Genomic DNA, 18,399 nt, shown 5'->3' with positions numbered 1-18,399 from the left:
TTCTGTAATGCGTTTTTCACTCTGCACAGGCTCTTCACTATGAGCAGAACTGCAACCTCTACATTTCAAAACACTGAAATAATAGAGGCCTTGATTTCTACCTCCCTGCAAAAAGAGTTTCACTGCATCTAAGGTCACTAACATGCAGGTTTAACCTTCAGATGTTTCATTCACAAAAAGGCGTTGTCACTTTAGGACTGCCTGGGCTGTAGAAGCATTTGGTTTTTCACGTGGACTCAGAATTAGCCTACTCTACAAAGCCATGCTGTTACTGAAGTCAGTAGTGTTACACCAAGGATAAACCTGGCCCTCAATTATGTTTGCCATCTAATAGCACACACTCAACAAACAGAATACACTAGAATCAGGCTGGCATTATTTGAATGTGGGTTGGGAGGGCCAAATGCAAAAGGAAGTGTAAAGAAATCTAAACTGGTTAAACATACAGATTACACTACTTTAAGACCAGATCTCTTTTTTGCTGAATGATCACATAGAAGCCAATGGTCCAACACAAGGAGTAAGTCCAGGCCGAGACTAGGAAAACAGGTCATGTTTTAAAAGGTTAGCTATCACCAATACAGACAGGGTTTTACACCTTTAAACACATGCTTGATGGTTGTGGTTAACCCTAAGATTTCACCTAGTATTTTTCTAGTCGAGATATGGCCCATTCATATCAAAATCTGGCCCTTAGAATCTCCACCACTTCTCCAAGGATACATTGCAGCCCCTTCACATCACCTCTGAACTGGGCCCTGAAGTCTAGGTGTGTTATGGAAGTCTAAATTAGGGTAAATTGGTGGAAGGAAGGAAGGTATTTATCAGGAAAAGTAATATGATGGCGTGGGCTGGTGACACCAACTGTGCTACCTACACTCAACTCTGAACTTGGCCCTGAGTCAGCCTCCACACCTTTCCCCCCAATATCACAGGACAGAGAGTACCCCCAATTTCATTATTATCTCCTCTCAGATTTACTTTTTCAGTTAGCTTGGCAGTCTTAGCAAGGAGACCAGGGAGAGTGAGCCATGCTACTCAGCTGTCAGGCAGAACCTTCTCTTCGAGATACCAATGCATTAGTCACTCAGCTCAAAATCCTGTGCCCTGTGCCCAGCTCCCTGTGCTTCAGCTCTCTCTGGAGAGAATGCCTCCTGCTCTGTTGCTCCTACTTCAAACCAGAGACTGAAGTAGAGTTTATAGTCTTAGTGTCTCAATTCTACCGGGGCAATGACTAGTGCATCTACATGGCACAGGATTCATCAGTCTTGCTCTACCCCTAAAATCTCTCTGTGTGATAACTTAGAGGGAGACGCCAAGGAAACAAGTGCCCCTTGTGTGGGTGCTGATATCCTGATTGCCCTGCCCTTGTGTGGTGGAACATCACCAGGTCTGATGTAGTTTGGGATCTTCTATACCCATGCAGCGGTGGAGGGGCAGGCTCTTATCAGTGCCTATTATCTTGCATGTGATAGCCATCTAGTTACTCAAACAGCACTGCAACTTGAGCCTGTGAAGAGCAACAGCTCTCAGACAGGTAATGATGCTTTGTTACCTGAGCTAGAATATAATCGCAATCTCCCATGAAATCAAACTTTTCTCCATCGAAGCTCAAGTAATGTCCATTTCCGTACACAGTGCACGTTCCCTGGCAAGGGTTCTCTGTGCAGTTCCACTGTCTGTTGTTACATGTGCTAGGAGATGGAAGGCAAAATATTACAATCTTTACATCAAAGATGGTTTTACATAACTCTGGATAGTTACGGAATTACTGAACATTTTAATTAATCCCTTTTAGTAGATCACAGAACACAGTGGCCTCTCATACTAGCAGTGTTGGACTGTACGGTACTTTGAGGCCTTGCTTTAATATTGTCTTAACAATCACAAAAAGAACACGAACGCTTAATATTGAATGTCAAAGCTGGGCTTCAGGCAGCCAGAATAGTAGTTAGAGCCAGAATCCACGGTCACAAGACAGGACTCAAAAGTCAGCAGGATCAGGATAGCAGGATGTCAGAAGCAAACAACAAACTGGAGACCAGAAACAAAGTTGGGAACCTGGGTCAGGATGCCAGGGAGATCAGAGGCAGGAGATAAACTGGAGGTCAGGAACCATAAGTCAGATCAGAGGAATCAAGCCAGGTCAGGACACTAGGAAAGCAGGCTCAGAGAGTAGGATGCATACGGTGTAGCAGGGTGAGCCCAGTTGTTCAGACAGCTTCCTGATCCTGCTGCTGGCTTCAGTACAGCCAATCAGCCCTGGGAGTGCACCAACTGGACATCAGGGGTGGAGCCTCATACTGAAGCTGCACTTCATTGATCCTAACTAAGCTGCTGCTAGGTGGAAGGTTGGAATATAGCGGCTCTTGTAGGCCTGGGTTCAAGACTGTGGATTGTGTCATTAAGACACGTATTTGACTTTTACATTTTGTTCTTTTGGTTGTTTAAATTGCATTAAAACAACGAATTAATTTTCCCAGTGTCACCAACATAAAGACCTGGAACCTGATATTGAGGATTTTGGGGGTAGGTCACTTTGGAGAAAGCCATTTCAACATTAATGAAGCATCATGGGAAAAAATCAGCTCTTAGTTACACAGGTGTGTATCCCATGTAATTCCGGTGACTTCCCTGGAATTATACCAGATTCAGATCAGTGTGACCAAGGGCAGAGTAGTTAGCCTGTGACCTCTTCAAGGCAGGGACTTTAGTTTTTTCCTATGTGTGTACAGAGCACCTAGCACAATAGGGCACTGATCTTGATGGGGCATCTAAGTGCGTCTGTAACATAAATAATTAATAACGGTGGTTTGGCAGCACAGATTAATACTTAATGCGCATACAAAATGGTGATCTACTGCCCACAGGCCAAACAGTCTTATGGCTTTTGGCTCTCCCTTAGTCTTTGTGTCCCACTGAAATGCTTGTGAGGAGATGCATATGCCATTGTCACCTAGATAGCCAAACATTTATTTACTCTTCCTGACAGATCTACAAGATGTTTCTGGATGTCTCCTCCTTGTTGAGGTGATCCTTCAAAGATATCAGTCCAACATGCTCAGCCACAAACTGCAGGCTCTGCATAAACTATAGCAGCAGCTGGAGAAAGGTTGGTAAGGATGGAAACCACCACCAGCCTCACCCCTGTACAGCTGTGTAATGAGAGGCCACAGTCTTGCTTTGAACCAGGCAGGGATTTTCATGTTTCATGCTTCAGGCAGGTATGTGCATGACAGTTCACAGAAGAGGTCAAAGGTAATTTAAGGCGGGGATGATACCTGTTGTTGCCATATATGCATATGAATTGGTGCAATGTGGTGCAGACAGGAAAGAGTAACACCTTTTATTCCCAGTGGAAAAGTGGGGTACTGAAATGAAGCTTCCACAATGGATGGGAAGATCCTGCACAGATCTCAAAATACATCCTGTTTCTGGGCATTAACTCTCATTTTTTTACTGGCCTGCATTTTACAAGTTATTACCTTATGAAGAAACAAGTTATAAGACGTTGTGGAATATCATACCATGTGTTACAGCGGACTGTGATATTTTCCCCAGGGTTATAGAAATTTCCTCCATGGACACAAGGGCACTGGTCCTCAGCAATGCAGACCCCTTTACCATCAGATATAAGCCCATTGGGGCACATGCAGCCAGAGACACATTCTGTGACATACTGGGAACATACAAATACAATGCAAGGTGATGTATTAATCATCCAGGAAGGAGAAAGAGAAAGTGGAGACAATTTAGCTCTGGTTGCTACATTGCAGCTGCCAAATCAGAAGTCAAGCTGGGAGCTTTCTAAGAATCGGGTCCATGATATTCATTTGGAACCCAACCGGTTTACAGATCTATGGCTTTCTGTGCATTAATTTATTCTATACCAGTGGGAAATAAGATTTTAAAAATTATCAAATCAGACTGCTGCATATTCATTAACATGACAATGATAGGCATGGTGACAACGTGGGTAGCTATCGCTTCTCTACTGTTATCAGTGGAAAAGGTGGTTTGTGAGCAGTGCAATATTAGCATTTGTTATGCATGATCATGCATGCAAAATAATAAATAAGCCATGCATGTTCTTATTGATATGAGTTTAGCCCCTTACACACTGCATGTCCTGTGTCTTACAACTTTTCTGACACTCAGATCCAGTTGCTCCTGGGCCGGCAGAGCTGCAGTCAAAGTAAAACATAGGAGCTGGACAATCTACAAGAGGGAAAAGCCATTACAGAAGGGTCAGTTGGTGAAACTGGAATGGATGCCATCAAACAATTTGTGCCAACGTAGACATTTCCCAAAATACATGACTGAGTATGTCAGCTAGGATTGGGGGAGTTTCTTTTATACAATTTTGAGCTGTTGGCTGAATTAAAAAAGTGAAACTGACAGATATTTTTTGTCTTTTCAGACATTTTCCCCATTGAGGAACTTTACAAAGAGTAAATATTTTTCTTTTCTATAAAATGTAAGACTAACACTCCACTGATTTTCCTTATGAAGATCAGTCTCTGGAGGTCTCAACTGTACTTATTCAAATTTAATATTTTTTCTCAAAATAATTTTCCAATATAAACAAAAATGTTCCCAGAAAATTTTCATTTTGGTTGAATTTTTTTTCATTTTGAGGAAAAACCAGAAAAAAACATTGTTCAGTAAAATGTTTGGGTTTTGGTAACATTTTTCAGTTTTTTGGTTTTTAAAAACTGATCATTTTACTGAAAATTTGAAGTGAAAATGGTTTTGGAAAACAAAAAAATTGTTAAGTTTTCTGTTTAGTTATTTGTTAAAAACAAAAATTCACATCAGATGGCGTACGGGAAACTCCTGTCCCTTTCCCCTCATGGGAAAAGGGTTTCTTATACTGGGATGTGTGTCAGATACAGCCTGGAAATCCTGTGGAGCAGCCATGCTGTAACGCCCAATCCCACAGTTGTAGTGTTGAGAGACCTCACATTTAGAATCCTCCACCCCCTTGCCATTGGTTATCCCCATATCTGTGCCCTCCCACTTTGGTATAGAAGGGGAGATGCCAGGCTTAGACAGGAGCATGATGCAGACAGCAGCTGCTCCCCCCTTCCTCTTGATCCAATGAACCTTGCTTCCACTTTATGGTTTGAATAGACTTGAGGGACAGGGAAGCATGGATCCCCCATCCTTTCACACTTGTCAGTTTCCACTGGCTTTAGCTTCTCTCCACTGAAGGATTGAGTACCCAACCCTGGACATAGGAATCCTTTGAGTCAGGAGCTGGCTTAAACCAGAGAACCAACTCTGTCAGGAGCAGAGCCAGTATGAAGCTACTGATACCACTTGTACCTTGTATGACTGATTTTTTGTCAGCCTATTAAGGATCCAGGGAAGAAGCAGAAATTATTGGATGACTAAATCGCCCAGCCTTTGAAAGCAGAGCCAGCACTTCACATTGACAGTCATCGCTGAAAAAAAAAAAACTGCTTCCACACCATTAGGATGCAAAAGACCAAGTTCCTCCCTGAGAGGTCTTCTGAGAGATCAGTAACCAAGCAGTATTAAAAGGCCTTGATATTTTCTATCTATATCAGATCAATGGCATGATATAGAATTGCTTGTGAGAGAACTCATTCATACATATTCATTTGTACACATCCGTACACATATCTCTGTTTCTACCCTGTCAGAGATTGGAATTATTTGTGATATTGGAAAGAATGCCCTTTTTGGAAAAGAAGAAACACAGAGGTGATAGACACCTCACAAATTCTAGATGTGTGTACATTTGAGATGATGTGTTCAAAAGGACAGAGTCCGAATGAACCATCTTTCCATCTTTGAAGGACTAGTTATTAAAATGACCTGAAGCATCTAGAAGTGAAAATTACCCTTTTCTCATCTCATGAACTTTGAGAGATATATCTATTTTTGAAGAGTTCAGCAAGTTTGATGACATTTTTATAAAGAAAGTTATCAATAGGCTAATACTCACCTCTATAATTAACACATTTCAGGGAGAAGCAAGACATGCATACAACACAGCTGTCTGTTAAAAAAACTGACAAATACATTGAAAACTACTTTAAATTCTAAATTACAGCTCAATGGTAGAATTTAGCAAAATCTCACCTTTTTTCATTATAGCTTCTCCAATGCAGTCTAATCTTCCTCGAATACATTTGCTAAAGATATTTCATAAATGAGAAACATCAGCTCTTCTCACATGTAAACGAGAAAGCAAACATTATCTAAAAGCTCCACCACACAGGAGAATATCAGCCACACCACAGTGAGTGGTTCATGTAATCACCCATACGCCAAGATGGAATTATCACCTCAGAGAGAGAGGCAGAGAAGGGCATACCACTTTTAGTGTTCTCTCACTTGCAACAGACTTTTTTTTTTATCTTTAGGCAGTTCACTTCTGCTTTCTGCATCCGTTTCTCCATGGTACTTACCTTCTTAAGAGGGGTCTTGCAATGCTAAATTAATTAGTGTTTATAAAATACTTTAAGATCCTCCAGTGAAAGGTTCTGTATAAATGCACATTATTATAATTAGCGATTCTCTGTTATTCAGTGTAATATACTGAGCTGGTTGAAAATGCCCGTTGTTTTTCAAGGAAAATTAAATGCTTTTATTGTTTTAGTTTCTGTCAATTTCTTGATTATTCAATGCTGGAAAATTTTGATTCTCAAAGACCATTTTTGGCTCCAAAGTATTCTGTTTTTGAAAAATGTAAAATATGTTCTGATTTCCTCTCTCATTTTTCATTTCAAAAAGAAGAAACTTTCAGTGAAAATAAAAATTTTCCGCAACAAGTTGTAATACTGGCAAAAAGCCATTTTTCACAAAATTACAAAAAAGTGAAATTTCAATCAGTCCTAATACTGCATGAGGAGGACTCCTGAGGCCAGGCCATTCATAAATCTACCATTGTGTCCCACATTTGCTTCCACCCCTACCATTCTTTTTTCTTTTTCTGCAGCTCATTATTCCTTCCCCACTTCTCCACTGCCCTCCTATCTCCCTGCTAATGTCCCTTCTACTCTGCTAGCCCCTCTGACCTCCCTCCTCCTGAGTTCTGATCAACTCTCCATTTCTTTTCCCTTTCCATGCACTCCACCCCTGCCCATTGCAGGTAATCTCTCCTCGTGCTCCTACCAACTATGTGTGCCTCTCACCTCCCATGTTATAGAAGCCTTTTGTTCACTCTTAGAGCACTTGGATTAACCACTTTGGGGTTTGTCCATTGGACCATGGTGGAGCCAGTATTGTCAAATAGAAAATCTCATCATTCCTTGGTATGATATGAATTCGTTCAGAGATTATTACTCGCATAGACTGCAGTGTATGTTTAACATGGCAATCCATCTACCATACATTCTTCGGTTCATCTGAAACAACTTACCACATGAGTTTGTCCTCTTGGAACGATTTCCCAGCTTGAATCGTCTTGTCTTTATAGTAACATGGACAGTCTTCTGGAGACACGCATTCATCAGCATTTAGATAGGTCTCCTTGGGACAACCACAGCCCTCTACAGGAGTGCTCTGGACATTACACAGCAGATCAGGCTCGCCCAGGGAGCGGCAGGAGTGGTTACAGAACTTCACATCATAGCTGAATACCATTGTTTCAGGACAATCCTTAGAGACATCTTTGCAAGACAAATAAAAAAGGACTGAAATGGGTTTGTGACCTGCAGTGTTAAATTTCACCTCTTGATGTAGGTGATAATTACATATACTGATAACTACATATACTGAAGGCTCTTCTCCAAAGGAAAGTGTTGTATCCCTCCTTGCCTAAGGTATTTAGAATTAATTAGCCAAAACACTGAAATATATACAATGCTATCACATATCAGGGCCCAAAAACTACATACTTCTAACATGTCCTTATGTTTAAAAATAAACAGCAGCACCCCCAGAACCTGTAGTTCCAGCACTTACGCTGACTGAGGTTTTTCCAGGCTGCACAGTTCCCTGTGTTGTTCCCCAGCAGGTCAGACTGCCAAAGCAGACCTGCTTTGCTTTTTCTCTAGATGTTAGAAACAGCATAATTGCCCACCATTAAGTTACCACACTGCTCTTTCTGAGCAAGAATATTTATTCTTAAAGCAAAAGCATGAAAGAAAACATATCAAAAATAATAAAAGAACCTACACACATGCTAATGAAGCTTACCAGAGATCACCCTCCCCTGTCCAACCCCAACAAGGGCTCTGACAGGAGTCAGTCCTTCAAACCCCACACAGGGGCTTCTCTGTGGCTACAAGTTTGTAACTCCTTTTGCTCAGAACAAGAGCCCTCATGAATAGGTCAAGTCCTTCCAGTTCTTCCCAGGAAAAACTGGGGCCTCCCTTGGATAGAAGGACCTGTCTGTTTGCTGGATCAGAAAGCAGGGCCTGAGTCAGTTTTAACTCACACTATTTTATCCAAAAGTCCTTTCTTTGTCTGTTGGTATCTAAAGAATCCAGTTTGAACCAGTATATGCAAGCCTCTTCAGGTGGTGGCACCCCTCTGGAGGTGTTATAACCTGAGAGAATTTGCCTAATTTACACACACACACACACACACACACACACACACTGTTCTTTGCTCCTGGAGGAGCTGTGGTCACCCTCTCCCATGAAATTACATACAGTCCCTTGCCCACAATGATACATAAACTTAGTACGGTAAGATCTACCGAAGATATGAGACTCTCCAATTAGGAGTAATTTGAAAAAACAACAACAACAACGCTATTATTGTAAGTGCTGGGCAGCTGCCAGAGAACTCTCTGCTGCTGACATGCTGTTGCCAAGGAAACGACATGTAGGTTCTAGAAGCTCTCTGGAGAAGAACAGAAAGATGGAATCACTCATGGAGCATCCTTTGGGAAAAAGAAAAGCAAAGCCTTTGGGCTTCTCTGTGTGGACTGAAAAGCGTAGTATCAAGTCTAACAGGCCTCAGTTATCCTTCTGAGCAAGGCTGATCAAACTGCATGGGCTACTGAGGAGTGGCATCTTCAAATCTCTGCACCAAGTAAGTGGTAAAATAACCTTGGCTTACCCTGAGGGGTAAGTGGCTCATGCCATTTTAGCTGATGCCAGATTACAGGGAAGAGCCAGAATGGTGGATATAACCATAAGGAGGGGCAGGGTAGCGCAGTGTCCTCTACGGCTATTGGCCAATCCAAAGGCCTCTAAAAGGGAGTGAGACTTGGTGGTGTTTGGCAGTGCAGGTCTAAATCTGATGGAGGGCTGAGCCAAATTTTGGAGCCATCAGAGGGACAAACACTGCTCCATCATTCTGCCTTTGCTGCATAGGTAACTAGTTCAAGGATGAGAGCACTACTGTGGGGTTTTCTGAGAAGAAGATGTTTGATTACACTATTCACTGTTAAAGATGTGTAACCTTTGAGGTTTGAACTGCCTTGCATCTGGCTGCAGGTCTGTCCTTTTTTAATGTCTCTGCAGTATCTGAAAAAGCCTTGGAAATCAAAGCAGTGTGAAACACCAGTGAAATGGAGCACACTCTGGCCTGTTTACTCATTCTCTCATGAATAATGCTGCACAACAGATTTTATTCTTAGCATTGGTATGTTCCCAAAAGGGTACTTATTCTTCTTTACACAAGTCTGAAGGCAAAGAAGTATTGTGAAGGTTGAACAATCAGTATTTTTTTCCCAGCATTAGAGGGTAATTTGGGTATTGTTTGAAGCTGATATTACCAACTTCATCATGAGTGAATGGAAGTTTTGTTTCTTAAACCAATGCTACAGCCCTCTCCTGCTTTTCATAATGTAGTTCCTAACTTTTGGCACCCACTGGAGTGCATCTTGTTCCACAATTCTTCACCTGTCAGGAAAGCTTTCAATAGACAGACACTGTATATAATACATACAGCTGTATGTTTCTACTCCAATCAGCTGTAGAATACACTGTGTTCCTTTTGAATTACCGTACCAAAAGTTTGTTAAATTGCTCGTACTGTCATTTTAAATTCTTTCTACTACTCACTACTCTAATTACATTGTTTACCTCATCTGGAAAATTCAAGTAGCCTCAAAGGCATGTAATTAACCAATAGATAGACAAACTAGCAGATGCAAGGGGAATCTAAATTGCATATATACCATTATCTTATGTCTTTATATTCAGATTGGCTTCCAGTCATGAAATCATTCATAGGAAAAGTGAGATCTTCCAAAACTGCTGTCAACGAGAAGCTATTCTCATACCAATCACTTGAGAATTATTGCAAACAAACCGCACTTATGATAGCAAGAGTTAATCAGGTGAATCCACTGATCATCAATGGCAGCATGACAATGCAGAAATAAAAATGAAGGTAATGGAGAAAACTTAGTCCCCAGGTGTTGATCCTCATCCAGTACCAAGCGAGGTCAGTGGAAGGTCTACCATTAACTTCAACAGTGAATTGATCAAGCCCCAAAGAAGTAACCCCATTTAGCAAAAAGAAGTCTGTGATGTAATATATACCCATTTATAAGCATAAATGCATTTATCCATATATACCCCAAAGACTATTGAAACGGTCTATAGGAGACACAGATATCTAGTAGTAAGATCAGAATGCTGAAAGCTAGACTCCTATATTATTCCTGTCTATTCTACTGACTTGCTATGTGGCCTTCTGAGAGTCATTTAATCGCTTCGTGCCATAGACTACCCAACTATACAATGCAGATATTAGTACTTAAATTACAGGAGAGTTTGTGGGCTGAATTCATTAATACTTATGAAGTGTGTTATGATCCTCAGATGATATGTGCAAATACACTTTATGCAAGAAACTAATACTTTAATGTAACATAAAAAATCAGTTTAATTAAAATGGTGCAAGTTTGTATAGAGGTAAGGACTGTAATGGTAGATGTTGTCGGTCAGAAACTGAGCAGAAATGGATCCTATGGCAGCCAAGACTAAAATATATTGGGAGACCTTTGTATTCAGAGTTTGCCTAATTCCTGACCATGCTATGCCTTGATTTAGCTAAGGATATTAATCCCTCATTTTCATGAATGCTAAATTCATCCATTATTCCCATAGAAAAAACACACAAGGTCAGACCCTCAGCTGGTTTCAATCAGTGTAGCTATCTTGACTTCAATGGGGCAACATCAATTTACAACAAGCTGAGGATCTGGCCGAGAGTATGCTTCTATCCTAGTTCTAAGATACCTATCGCCTTGGCATGTGAGCACAGAACATAGTTGTTTCAACAGCGTCAAAGCTCCAAAATGTGTTCTCTATGCACATACACATGTTAATATGTTACACATACCACAGACCCCATGCCTCCAGCCCTTCAGGTGTACTCCTCTTGCAGCACAATCTCTGGAGTATGTAGAGAGCACGCTACACAGGGCTGCTTCACTCTTCTCAGCATTACAAGTGTCATAAACACAGTTCTAGGCAATACACAAGGAAACGGATATTATGATGAGACCCCGAGCAGCAGAAACAAAGAGCCATCTTAAATATTTATAGGATCATAAGCTCGTTGCCAGGGAGACTTAACCCTCAATATTGGAAAGCCAAATAATGTTCCTTTTTTGGATTACAAAGCGAATAAATTCAACTTTATTATGGGACAGTGTTTGCAACTTTTAAGGTACACGGGTTATTGCGTCCTCCTAATGACACACATTTGGTTAGCTGAGACTGAAACCCTGATCCTCAGTCCTCCCTGACATCAGTGGGAGGACTGGGCCAATAAATCTCACTGAAATCAACAGGAGCAGCAAAATTATCCACAACAAAATTCATTCCTGGTTTTGGTTAATTGCAACCTATTTTAAACATAGCTGGCACATGAGTTTTCAATGAGCTTTAATAATTTGGAACATTTGAAAGGTAACTTACAAGCCATTTTTTAAATGGACCCAAAGGCACATTGGACAAGTCAAAGTTAAAATCCCAGGTGATTTCTAAGTGACTTGTATCAAAAAAACACTGGATTTTTTTTTCAAATTTTTTGGAAACTTCTTTACCTTCAGAATAAACATGGCCATTTTCAGGCCAAGTCAGTTTTTCCGTATCATAATTACAGAGGTGCAAAATCAGGGCTTTCTAAGGACAGTTTGTTGCCATTTTAATAGGGAGTAACTAATGTCTCTTCACCACAAGGAGTATGATATAAAAGCCGCTGATGTTGAATATATTTTTTTTTAACATTTGAATTTTAAATGAAGCTAAGTGTGAAGCCAAGATGTTTCAGAAGCACTGATCTGTATTATAACATCTTTCTTAGAAGATTCCTTAAGTAACATGTTAGATTACCTTCTAGGTATAAACAAAGTGCACAGAAAGCTAGTGTCTTACCTCCATCTATTCTGTTTCTTTTATTCAGACCTTAAGACCTAAAAGTCTTATCATTTCACAATGAAAATGAGCTAGCACCATTTGTGGCAAGATATCAAACTAGTTAGTTTAAATGCCTTGCTGGTTATGAAAGCCCCAGTCCAGCAAAACACTTAGGCCTATGCTTCACTTTAGACATATGAGCAGCCCCATTGACTACAATGGGGCTATGCATCGGAGCTCATCAACCTTTTTTTCTTTGGTATCTTTTTGGTGAAAATGGGTCTGTGATGTTGTCTAATTAAAATATAATCACGCAAATCATTATTTCTACCACTGTTATATAATTGCAACGAATCTTATATAAAATATAACTCATGGCCAGAAAGGGTTAAACAGCTTGCAGGCTGAATGACCCAATGCCAACCTTTAAAGTCATGTTAGAAAGGTATGTGAATGGTAATTAGGGCCATTCGTGGTAAATAGGCTAGAACTTTGAAATGCAAACCTATATTGTTAGAAGTTAGAAGCAATACTGATTGTGTGTATCTTAAATGCTAGCCAGGTAAACAGACTGTTCCTGTCTGTCACTATAACTATTAATTCAGAGACCAAAGGGGAATATTAACATTTAGATAAATCTTGGGTGAAATAATGTCATTGTCTATATGTCTCTTTAAAGTTTGTGATGATAGTGGTGTTTAGGAAACAGAAGGTTACATCAAAAGCCTATTGTTTACCCAGGACTGCATGGTCAAGTGGAGGCTAGAAAACTGTATAAAAGACCATTGGGTCCTGATTCTGTCATCTCAGATCTGCTTGAGGCTTTGTACAGGGGAAGCTTAGGCCACAAGGACTGAGATCCCAGTTCTCATTGCTCGAACACCCTGCAATGACATTTGACTATAACCTATGGACTATTTGTGAAAGAACTCTTTGCAACTACAAAATTCAAAGCTCACCATCTCTGCTTTGAATCTGAACCTCAATGAATTGAACCCATGTCTGTATGTATATTGATCTTTTACTCATACTCTCTCTCTCTCTCTCTTCAATAAATTTTAGTTTAGCTAATAAGAATTGGCATAAGTGTGTATTTGGGTTACATCTGGAATATTCAATAACCTGGGAAGTAATGTGTCCAATCCTTTGGGATTGGTAGAACCTTTTCTTTTATATGATGAAATTAGATTTTCAGAAATTGTCATCATATTTGACGTGGGTACATGGATGGAGGCCTGAGGCTGGATTACTTTAAGGGAACTGTGTTGTTTGAACTTCTGAGTAACCAGTAAGGTATAACAGAAGCTGTTTAATGCTGGCTTGATAAATCTAAATATTGAATTATCCACCAGCTTTGAGTTTTGTCTGCCCCATTCTTTGTAGCTCAACCTAATTGAGTGATCCCAGCTGGCCCCCACTAGGACCCAGGTCACAGTGGCATAGTTGTGCTAGGATACACATTACCACAGGTTAACTGGGTTTTTGGATCAGAACCACATGCTTGTCAAAAATTAATTTTGATATTGGAGAGTTTAAAGGTTACAAATCAGTTACAATGAGTGACCCATGATCAAGCTCCTGACAGAAAAAGCCTGGAAGAGTTGTGCTCACAGAGGGAGTTGTCTTTTAAGAAAAAGCCCCAGAGCAGGAACTGAAAGATCTGTTAATTGCCAGTGATAAGGAAGTAGACCCAGCGAAAATGCTTGCAGTGAGAAACCAGCAGCTGTTTGAACATGCACAAAAAATAGCTGATATGAAAAGAGAAGCTGCTGAAAGAAAGCAAGAAAGAAAGCAAGCAAGAAAGAAGCCCATGCAAGGCACATGGAACGGCTGGCCGCTGAGGAGAGGGTTGTCAGACTTAAGATCCAAATCAAAAAAGCAATGGAAGAACAGCAGAAACTGTATCATCCTGAAAAGCCAGCTCCTCTCAACAACAAAGATGGGGATAGAATCTATCCAGTTTATAACAATGTTGTTGCAGTTGTCTGTGTGTAAACAACTATACCCCAACACTGCCACCTTTTATGTAAATGCTTTTAGTGTGAGCTCGGATAAAGATAACCCTATAACTTGTGCAGAGAATGTAAAAATCACTGGTAAAAGCTGTTTAGGGCAAATTACAGCTTCTAATATCACTCTTGTTAAAGCAGATCTTGTCAAAAAGGAAGATTACTTACCAGATAAGAGTGTGAATATTGTAATCCTCTATGAGTTTACTGTAAGTGTGCCTTTAGCCAAAATCCACTTTGAGTGGAATGGTGTTAAATAGGAAGCTGTAGCTGGTGTAAGGAAGTTATTGCCTAAGGATCTTTTGATTGAGGATGATATTAAAGCTTTGTTCAGTCAGGTTGACATAAACCAGTCACAGGAAAGAAATAATCCTAAACCTGTGTCTATTAAGAGCAAGGACTTGCCTATGGAGCGTTTCTCCGAATGTTTGTCTGAGAAAGATAGCTGTTTATCTGTGCAAAAAAGCAGTTCGTCTGCAAATGAAGTTTCTGAATGCCTGTCTAGTATCTCAGAAATGAATCTGGAATTAAATAAAGCACAGAGAAAACTCTTTGGTCAGGAAAATGTTTCTCTAGAGCAGATTAAAGTTGATGGTCAGGTTAAAGCCCTAACCGAGGAAGAAAAGGGTACATTCTTGGTGAGTAATGCATTGTTGGCTACTAAAGCTTGTAAAAGTGAGTCTAGCCAATGTAAAAGTGAGTTACTTAAAGTAGCTCAGTATGAGCCACTGTCTGTGGAAAGCAGAAGTTTGTCTGTTGGAAGTGGCAACTTGCCTATTAAGGAAGCTGTCCCACTATCCAAGCATTTGTCTGTGAACAGCCATAAGTGCTAGGACAAGGGAAATGATATCCCAAGCTGTTTGTCTGTTAAAGGGGAATGTTTCTCCAGCTCTTTTCTGTCTGTAAAGCAGACAGAAGAAGCCTGTCAGCCTGTGATGGTTGAAAATTTATCAAATGACTCAGAGTTGATTCTGGATACAACTAAAGCCCAGGAAGGAAGTGCTCCTAAATTTGTGTCTGCTAGAAATAATGACATTGTAACCAGGTTGCTTTCAGTTAATGTCAGAAATAGCTCCCAGAGACCAAGCAATTCTGATGCTTCTATTTTGCCTGTTGCTAGTGTGCTGCTGGGTAAAGATATGACAACCTCATCTTATCAGGTTGCTATCATAGCCAGGACACAAGGAAAGCATAAAGGTGATTTGACTATGTTGCCCACTGACAATGTAGAAACTTGTGACAAGGAAGAAATGGTTCCTAAGCTTGTACCTGTTGTCAGCAAAGAGAGCCACAGGGGAGAAAACACTTCTAACCCTTTGACTATGAAGTTTAGCAGCTTGCCTGAAAGGATGTTGTGTAAAAATCCTCCTAATATGCCAGAGGTGATTCTGGATGTAAATGAAACTCAGCAGGTGTTTGGTGATTTGTCTGTTGTGCCAAAGTTGGTTCTGGACATAACTAAAGCTCAGAAAGAATCTGTTGCCATGCATGATATTGCAGAAGGAAAGGAATTTCTGGGTGAAATCTTTGAAGTCTGTGAGAAGTCAATAGCTGTGCCTAGACAGGGTGAAAAGGAATTGCTTCCTTTGATTGTTAATGGGCCACTGTTGATAGTAAACAGACTCTCTTCTGAGGAAAGTGTGTTGGTGCCTAACGGCCAAAGTCTTTCAAGTAAAAATGAATCCACTGAATTTGCTTTGGAAAAAGCTAGAGTGGATAGCTTAAAGGAGGTTTCATTAGCTAATATTGGAAGTGAACAGTCTGTGTCTCAGGTTCAAGGAAAAGGCTGGATTCCTGGCTTTACACAGCAAAGCAGCCTTATGAATAGGCCCATAGAACTTTGGATTTGTCATGTGATTTCTTAGTAAGCTCTAATGCATCTGATGCCTTGTGGGTGCAGAAATTGGTAGCTGAAAAGCAGGAGAACTGTAATTCAGACATAATGATAGAAGGCTGTGTCTCTTTAAGGAATGGTGTCCGTGCAAACTGCCTAGCTGACAAGGGAAAAAGGAAAGGCAAGCTAACTCTTAAAAAACAAAAATGCTTTCCTGTATCAGGGCTTCAGTGGCACCACTTAAAGAGCCACCTTTTAATGAGTTTTAACTATAATTTTTATTTTCCATAATTTAGCACCGCATCTTAAAAACTTGACAATAAAGCATCTTTCTCTACAAATTTTATCCAGAGCAGCAAGGCTGACAAATAACATTGGTATGTTTCTACTGTAATTCCCCCTATGTTTCTCACGTAGCATGGCAAAAACATGTTATTTCAATTTACTTCCTTGTTCATGCAATAGCACCTTCGATGATGTCAGCACTGCAGCTCTGGGAAGAGGGTTTGTTAATTAATTTGTGCTACCCCAGCTGGTTCCACAAACCCTTGCAGAACATTCTTAAACTCTTGTTTTATTACTTCCTCATTGGCACCAGTGCATTTATTTTTAAATAGCAAGTAGAATACAACAAGTAATCCCCACCTGATAAGAATACATTTATGGCAGGTCAAGTTTTGGACTAGACTAAAACAATTCCTTACCTTGACGTATAAAGAGGGATCTACAACAGAATGACAGGCAGCAAATACACCACTTGTATTAGACAGAAGTTCACACCAGTGCTGCCCAAATTTTTCTGAAAGAGAAAATAGGGATAAACTGCCCAAAGTCACATATGCAAATTTATAATCTCCCTCTTTCTCAATGGGCTTTACAAATCTCTAAAATGTTTTTCATCTTGAAGATATTTTAAGACAGTCAGGTAAGAGTGGAAGGAAATAGTAGACAATCAGAAACCATGGTGATGAGTGTGATTAGATTGACAGATATAGTGGACAGACAGTTAGCTATACCCCTGTCTGAACACTTCCATTTGCTACTAATATCAGTCCTCTGGTTTAGGTTTGCAGAACAGATGTTAGAATGCATTTTTCTTATTTCAATCAATTTTTTCCAGTCGCTTCCAAAGACATGATAGAATTAGCCATGTGATCATCAGCAAACTGTAGATTTCATTACACATGGTGGCACTTACCAGGGCAGATCTTGCACTGAAGCCAAACTGGGAGTTTTGGGTGCACATAGGTATAGCTTGTTCAGAAAGGACAGGCAGGGAAAAAGGGAGAATGTGTTGCCCTGTATATCAAAGATGTATACACTTGCACTGAGGTTGAGATAGAAATGAGAGGCAGCCCTGTTGAAAGTCTCCAGATAAGGAAATAAGGAATAAAAACCAAGGGTGACGTTATGGCAGGGGCCTACTGTAGACCACCTAACCAGGAAGAAGAGGTGGATGAAGATTTTTTGAAACAACTAATAAAATAATTGAAAGCACAGGACTTGATGGTGACGGGGGATTTCAAATACCCACACATCTGTTGGGAAAATAATACAGCAGGGCACAGATTATCCAACATGTTCTTGGAATGATTGGAGACAATTTTTATTACAGAAGGTGAAGAAAGCCACTAGAGGAGAGTCTGTTCTAGACTTGATTCTGACAAATGGGGAGGCACAGGTTGAGAATTTGAAGGTGAAAGGCAGATTGGGTGAAAGTGATCATAAAATGATAGAGATCATGAGTCTAAGGAATCATAGGAGGAAAAATAGCAGAATAAAGACAATGGACTTCAAGAAGGCAAACTTTAACTATCTCACAGAACTGGCAGGTAAGTTTTGATGGGGAGCAAGTCTAAGGGAAAAAAGAATTCAGGAGAATTCGCAGTTTTTTAAGGAATCATTATTAAGAGCACAAAAGCAAACTATCCCAATGAGTAGGAAAGATAGAAAGTTTGGTTGGAGACCACCCTGGCTTAACCAGGAGATCTTCAATGACCTGAAACTCAAAAAGGAGTGATACAAAAAGTAGAAACTAGGTCAAATTATGAAGAATGAATATAAAAAAAAAACACACACAAGCATGTAGGGATAAAATTAGAAAGGCCAAGGCACAAAATGAGATTAAACTAGCTACGGACATAAAGGGTAACAAGAAAACATTGTGCAAGTACATTAGAAGCAAGAGGAAGACCAATAAAAGGGTAGGCCCGTTACTTAATGAGGAGGGAAAGACAATAGCAGAAAATGCAGC

At 40.2% G+C, this 18,399-nt stretch overlaps 1 protein-coding gene across 1 annotated transcript in view; it reads right to left on the bottom strand.

Annotated features, from left to right (window-relative positions):
* LOC141988817 (mucin-5B-like) overlaps positions 1-18,399 on the bottom strand; it is a 65,472-nt gene that overhangs the window by 24,133 nt on the left and 22,940 nt on the right. The window contains exons 14-20 of the mRNA XM_074954814.1: positions 16,850-16,944; positions 11,281-11,407; positions 7,394-7,643; positions 6,112-6,164; positions 4,118-4,218; positions 3,528-3,679; positions 1,556-1,694 (exon numbers count right to left, since the gene is read on the bottom strand). Coding sequence (XP_074810915.1) covers positions 1,556-1,694; positions 3,528-3,679; positions 4,118-4,218; positions 6,112-6,164; positions 7,394-7,643; positions 11,281-11,407; positions 16,850-16,944 — 917 coding nt within the window. The remainder of the gene's footprint in view (positions 1-1,555; positions 1,695-3,527; positions 3,680-4,117; positions 4,219-6,111; positions 6,165-7,393; positions 7,644-11,280; positions 11,408-16,849; positions 16,945-18,399) is intronic.

The sequence above is a fragment of the Natator depressus genome, chromosome 6 (genome assembly GCF_965152275.1).
Source record: "Natator depressus isolate rNatDep1 chromosome 6, rNatDep2.hap1, whole genome shotgun sequence".
In the NCBI taxonomy this organism is placed as follows: domain Eukaryota; kingdom Metazoa; phylum Chordata; order Testudines; family Cheloniidae; genus Natator; species Natator depressus.
The sequence above is the reverse complement of the archived record's forward strand: the minus strand, read 5'-3'. Positions and strand labels throughout refer to the sequence as shown.